The 6508-nt window shown below is 42.9% G+C and overlaps 1 protein-coding gene across 1 annotated transcript in view; it reads left to right on the top strand.

Moving 5' to 3' along the window:
• Window positions 1–1967: 1967 nt before the first annotated feature.
• Window positions 1968–6508, top strand: part of LOC128526656 (voltage-dependent calcium channel gamma-2 subunit) — a 64484-nt gene continuing 59943 nt past the window's right edge. The window contains exon 1 of the mRNA XM_053498741.1: window positions 1968–3469. Within this exon, the coding sequence (XP_053354716.1) occupies window positions 3259–3469 (211 nt within the window). The 5' untranslated portion in view covers window positions 1968–3258. The remainder of the gene's footprint in view (window positions 3470–6508) is intronic.

The raw sequence follows: 6508 nt of genomic DNA, 5'->3' as shown, positions 1-6508 counted from the left end.
AAGGATTTACCATATTGATAATTATACCATAAATTGTTTTTTTTTTTCATTTTCAGACAAATATCTAAAAATATGAAATTTTCTACTGTAACATCTGAACATATTATTACCTCCGTGTCATAGTTATGTGTATAACAAATTATTTAAGTGGGTTTGAAAAATTTAAACACTGTGGTTCATTTCACAAAATTGCATTTTGGGAAAGCTCCTTCCTTCCATTCATGCATTCATTCATCTTCTACACTGATTTTCCTGTGTACAGGGTCACAAAGGGGCCTGGAGCCTATGCCAGGTGACCTAGGACACTGGACAGGATGCATACACACACACAAACACAACACACATACTACAGGCTACACACTACTCATTTGGAAATGACAATTAACCTGCACGTCTTTGGATTGTGGGAGCTCAAACTCAAACACTCAACACCACACACACACACAGCGTGAATCAGACCCTGAACACTGGAGATGCAAGTCCACAGTGCTAACCAACTACACCACTGTCCCACCCGTGTGAAAATATTTACTTTCATGTTGAGGTGGACAGGAAAAGTGGCTTATTTTGGCTTGTAGGATTGTGCACCTTATCTGTTTGTTTTTTCCAAGCATCTGATTGGCCAACATGGCGTTATGATTAGGGCTGGTTTGGTAGATTTAAAATTTATTTTAAATACTTATATACACTATATGGACAAAAGTATTTGTCCAAACCTGCAATTACATTCTATCTAAATACATACAGTATATTTCAATGTGGAGTTGGTCTCCCTTTTGCAGCTTTAACATCTTCCTCTCTTCTTGAGGGGCTGTCCACAAGATTTTGGAGTGTTATTTTGGGGAATTCGGGGTTGAGGTCAGGGCTTTTGTGCGGGTCAGTGAACTTCTTCCTTAATGAACTCATCAAACCATGTCTTTGTAGTCCTCGCTTTGTACACTGGGGACAGCCATGTTGAAATAGACTATGGCCTTGCACACAAAGTTGTTGACGTAGCATTGTCCAAATATCTTTGTACACTGAAGCATTAAGATTACCCTTCATTGTGGATAAGAAACAAAAACTAACAGGTTTGGCCAAATACCTTTGTCTAATATAGTCTAGGTGTGGACTAGGCCTGTGTCTTTGGCTTGTATGTGCCGTATCTCTGCAAATGTATCGTTACAGGCCTCTGAACGGACAACGTGTCCTTACGGTTAGGGTTATCTGATTGATTTAGGGTTATCCATTGGCTGGCATGCTTCAAGCGTCATCGCTTACAAGTCCCCGGGCAAACGGTTTCTACAAGCGTATTGATCTGAACCTGTGATCTGCCCTGCGGCCGGAACTACTGTCCGAGCTGCTGTTTGAGAATAACAACCATCAACCAATCAGAGTGAAGGCGCTAAAGAAACTTGGAGATTTAGGTAACAGCATATCTGTATCTAAATGTATGAATCTTGAAAGCGATGAGAGCGCACTGAAGCGCTGAACATTCAGGATGGGGGCCTACAGACGCACAAGCAGCAGGGTGGAGGGATGGGGAGGAGGGAGAGGGGGGGGGGGCTTCTGGCAACACAATGACTGTAGAATTAAAAAAGACAGGAGGGGTGCACAAAGAGAGAGAGAGAGAGGGTTTTTTTTTTTTTTTTGGAAATGACTGATTGGTTACTGGACACCATCCTCTGTTCCATACTCTCTCTCTCTCTCTCTCTCTCTGCGCGCGATCCAGGCTCGTGTGCGCGCACTGTGCGTCCGTTCTCTCTCTCTCTCTCTCTCTGTACCCCTCCCTCTCCTCTCCTCTCCTCTCTTCCACTTGTATCACAGTGTACCGAAAGGAGGCGAGAAGCAAAAAAGCAGCCGCTGGATTTTTTTTTTTCCTCCACGGTGTTCGTTGTGGCTTCTATTTATTTATTTATTTAATAATTATAATAAACATCATTGTTATCATTATTATTATTATTATTATTATTAGTGCATGACCGATTTCGGCGCTCTTCTTTCATTCCGTTATTATTTCCGTACATGGCGCGGGAGTCGCGCGCGTCCGACGCTCTAACGGATTCGGATTCGGTGACGCGGGGCGAAGCGGCGGCGCGCGGCGGCGGCGGCGGCGGTTGTGCTGGTGGTGGCGGCGGCGGCGGCAGCAGCAGCGGCGGCTCGTGCTCCTCGGCCCGGCGGCTCCAGGGCGCCTGATGCTCGCCTCTGAGGCGCGGGATTCGTCCCCGTGTTCCTTCCTCCTTCTTGTTCTCATCCTCAAGACGCGAATGCTCGACGGATTAAACGCCACTTATGGAAACTGGGGACCAAAATTTTAGGAAAAAGCTGAATTAACACCGGTTCTTCATTTCCCAACCTGATTCACTTGTTCATTTTTTTTTTCCTGGGCTCATCATCATGGCTTCTTGATATTTGCTTTTAAACCTAACACCAGCCCTGATATTTATATATTTATATATTTATTTATTTATTATTATTATTATGCATTTCGTATAAACCCATTCCTTTATTTGCATTAATTTGTGGTCTTCCTGTCATTCCTTCATCCCTCTCTCCCTCTCTCTCTGTCTTTCCTTTTGTTTAGATGATTAGATGTTTAGAGTCAATAGAGAGACAGAGAATGAATGAATTTCTTGCTCTTGCCTTTATGACAAATGATACCCATCACTCATAAGGATTGAAACAGCTTAAGCGTTTGGCTCGCACCACCGCTCACCGGCGTGAGGTTAGAAGTGGTCTCATCTGTTTCCTTTAGACCTCAAATCCGTTATTCCCATTCCCACAGTCAAGACTGTAATTCCAGCCATCACCTGAACACAGGATGCTGTAAGCTGGGATACACGTGTCCAGATTTGAACGGCTCGGATGCATCAGATCTTCCATTAAGCACTGACTCAGTTACTTATTTGTTTATTTATTTATTTATTTTTGTTGTTGTTGATGTTGCACCAGTTTTCTCGCCAAAGCAGTGTTATGCTTTGTACACATCTTGCTTGACATCTTCCACCTCTGAAGCTGGCCGCCAAAGTGTGTGTGAAGTAGGCACGCAGGCCAGAGCATCACCACTTCCTCGTCTTCCTACTTTTTGGTTGAATCCATCATCTCGGCCATCGTCAGAATCATCACATTTTCCACAACTCCCTTTTCCCTTAGGTAGCTGATTTCCACCTTTGGTAAGGTGCCCCAATTTCTGCCTTGGTGTGGTCCTGTAAATTTACAAATATTTATTTCCTATACGTCAAGAGGAAAGGGGGTTCCCCTTTCATAGAATGCGGCAACATGGGTCTCTTTGACCGCGGGGTTCAGATGCTGCTGACCACGGTGGGCGCCTTCGCCGCCTTCAGTCTCATGACCATCGCAGTCGGCACGGACTACTGGCTCTATTCACGAGGAGTGTGCAAAATAAAGACTAACAACGAAAACGAGACCAGTAAGAAAAATGAAGAGGTGATGACGCACTCTGGACTGTGGAGAACCTGCTGTTTAGAAGGTAGGACTCTCCATAGTTTGTTGTCCGCTGCGGTATGTAATGGTGTCACTTTTAGATGCCAAAGGTCCAATATGATGCGTAACCTGAGCGTGACATGCTTTGACTAGCAATTATGCTTGATTGTGGGCCTGATGTTCACCAAAGCACTTACTACAGTACGTCTGACTGAATGACCATGATCATGCTAAGGTGATGTTTGCATTTCTATCCACTGTCAAGACTGATGCATAGCTTGCACAGCTTGTGTAACGTCCACACATTGTAAGATTTTACAGATCATTTTAAGAATCCTCTAGGTCGTAGATTTCACACCTGCCTAATCTAAAAGCCATGCAACATGGCTTCTCCTCAGGCCTGGCTCGGCTGCCTGATTTTGTATGCAGATTACTGTTTAATTTTCTCTGTGGAACAGCCTGTTTTCTCTGTTCTGGGGGCTCAATTAAGGATGTCTGACATCAGATTCAATCAGGGGACGGCAGGCGCGATGCTCCTCATATCATCAAGAGCGAGTGACACAGGCCGAGCTCGGCTGTCAGACCATCTGATGCCTCGTGCACACACAGCAAGAGAGAGGGGAGGAAGGGCAAGAGGGAGGGTTTTGAGAGGAAGGGCTGGAGGAAGGGAGAGAAAGCGAGAAGGGGGAAAAGCAGGAACGAAATGTTACCAGCTGTTCAGATGTCAGCCTGGCACCTGGGCCAGTTCTGCGCTTATAGTAGATAGTAAATGACTTATCACCTCTCCTGCAACTGCAGTGGACCGATATTAGTGCTGAATAGAAGTTTTTTTTCTTAAGGAGTTATTTGCATGAACAGTCAAAGAGATCCAATATTCATGTGGTCTAATGAGAGGTGATGGTTTAAAGAGAGCGAGAAAAGCAAGAACATGCTTATGGGAAAGAATCGATTGCATTAATGCGTCCCATGATATACCTGAATAGAATTCATCAGGTGCCACCATAAAGGTTATTTTAGCGGTGGAAGATATTAGATCGGCATAATATTTGAATAACAACAAGTCCAATAACGTTTTCTCTTTCAACTCAAATACCCATAATGCTTTCCCGAATATTTGCCGTACATGACAGAGATTCCCAGAGATCCGTCTGAGTCAGCAGTTTGCAGTCAGTGACCGCCTCGAATCGTCTCTGCTCGATATCATTTCCATTGGTAATGGCCTGTCCTGCGTTAAGTTATGGCTGGACTTCAATCAATAAAACCTGACCTGTGGTTAACTCACGGCCTAAACGTTTGCTGTGCTGAGTATCGCATTATTAGATCAAGGTTTCATGTGTGCCTTATGGGCTGCTTTCCAATCTCAAGCCTTGTAACTCTCACTATTCTTTTACACTGTGATGTTCGAAGATTGTGATGTTGAATGATTTGTCCTGATTGGTCTGCAGGTGTCGATTAACTTTCTATAACGGCACGTAGAACGATGGGTCCAGTCCCAAGGTTGATGTTAAAGCCGCTTGTTCTAATATGTTACTCTTTCTACAATAGAAGAGACTTAAATGAGTTAATTAAAGCATGTATAACTGTTAATATGACATAGTTTTTTTTAATTCTAGTTTGCATTTATGGAAGGAGTCTTTAGTATCAGAGCTCTCTATCAGTCAGAGCTCAGGTTTTATCTCTAAGATTTCCGCTAAAAATTTTCACTAGAAATTCTTTATGTAAAAGGGTTTTATAGGTTTTCACAACATAATTTTTTAAAAAATATATTTTTGTCTTATCTATTTTAACCTTTAACTTTTAGAAAAAAAGAGGCTCTTGAGGGATTTGTATTTCAAGTACAGTGTGTCCTTTTAGTAGTAAAAAACAGTAGTTATTGCTACAGTAAATTGCAGTGGTGTTAGAGGAATACAACACTTTGGGATGAAAAATAAATAACGTTGGGATGGTAATAGGAACCGTGTTTATTAGGCTGCATCACACCACGCAATCCAGTTTTATTCCCTACTAATTTCCTGTGCGTTTATACAGTGGAAACTCCGTTCACTTACGTAAATTCGTTCCCAAAGTTCTGTTCGTAAATCGATTTGGTTGTGGACCGATGTAAAAAAACTGTATAGTAAAGCGCGGAACATTTCATTTTTACATGTACAGTACATGTAGTGTTAATGGTCTTTTCTTTGGGAGACTTGCTGATGTGAAGGAATGGACGAAGGGAAGATGAGAAGGAGGTTACTGTTTGTAAGGAGAAACCCCTTCCATAATAACACTGGCTAATTCTCCTTCCAGGGGTTTTCTCTCTTTTTTTGTTTCTTGGCCTCTGGTTCGTACACAGCAGCCATTTTTCATCCAGAAAGATTATTTTTTCTGCACTGCACAACTGTTCTAAAGTAAGACACCGCGTTATCGTTCATGCAGCGAAGCACTGTGTTTTCCACAGTTTTGTTCAAAGGCTTGAACATCACTGCACTTTGCACACAACTTTTGTGACCTTAAACTGGGTCGTGTTCCGAGGAGGAGTTCGTGCATCCAGCATGTCCAACAAGTTTTTGATTGCATTCAATTTGAGAGAATTTGGAGGCCAAGTCAGCATCTGAATAATCTTTGCAGTGTGACCTGGATCAGTATCCTGCTGGGAGAGGCCACTCGCGTCAGGAAATACAACTGCCATGAAGTGGTGTACTTGCTTTGTAACAATGTTTGGGTAGGCAAGACATGTCAAAGTAATGTCAACATGAATGCTGGGACCCCAGGTTTCCCATCAGAACATTGACTAAATGAAACCTCCTTGTGTCATGTGGCACGGCACCTTCTTGTCATATGACAAGGCATAGCTAAACAGAATAAGCATGCCGATGGATAGATTTACAGAATATATGGCTGACCTGTGATGGAACTGTAGGCCATAAAAAGCATTTAGCTCATGTCATCAAGCTCATCACAAAGGTTGATCCTGACACACCCATGTATGCTAGGATATTACTACTATATTAGCGACATCTCAATACAATTTGTGAACTTGTAGTCACCCATAGCAAAAACTGTGCAAGCAATCCACATACATCTCAGGGTCCCCATATGATATAAA

This window comes from Clarias gariepinus, chromosome 6, assembly GCF_024256425.1.
Source record: "Clarias gariepinus isolate MV-2021 ecotype Netherlands chromosome 6, CGAR_prim_01v2, whole genome shotgun sequence".
NCBI lineage: Eukaryota > Metazoa > Chordata > Actinopteri > Siluriformes > Clariidae > Clarias > Clarias gariepinus.
The sequence above is the reverse complement of the archived record's forward strand: the minus strand, read 5'-3'. Positions and strand labels throughout refer to the sequence as shown.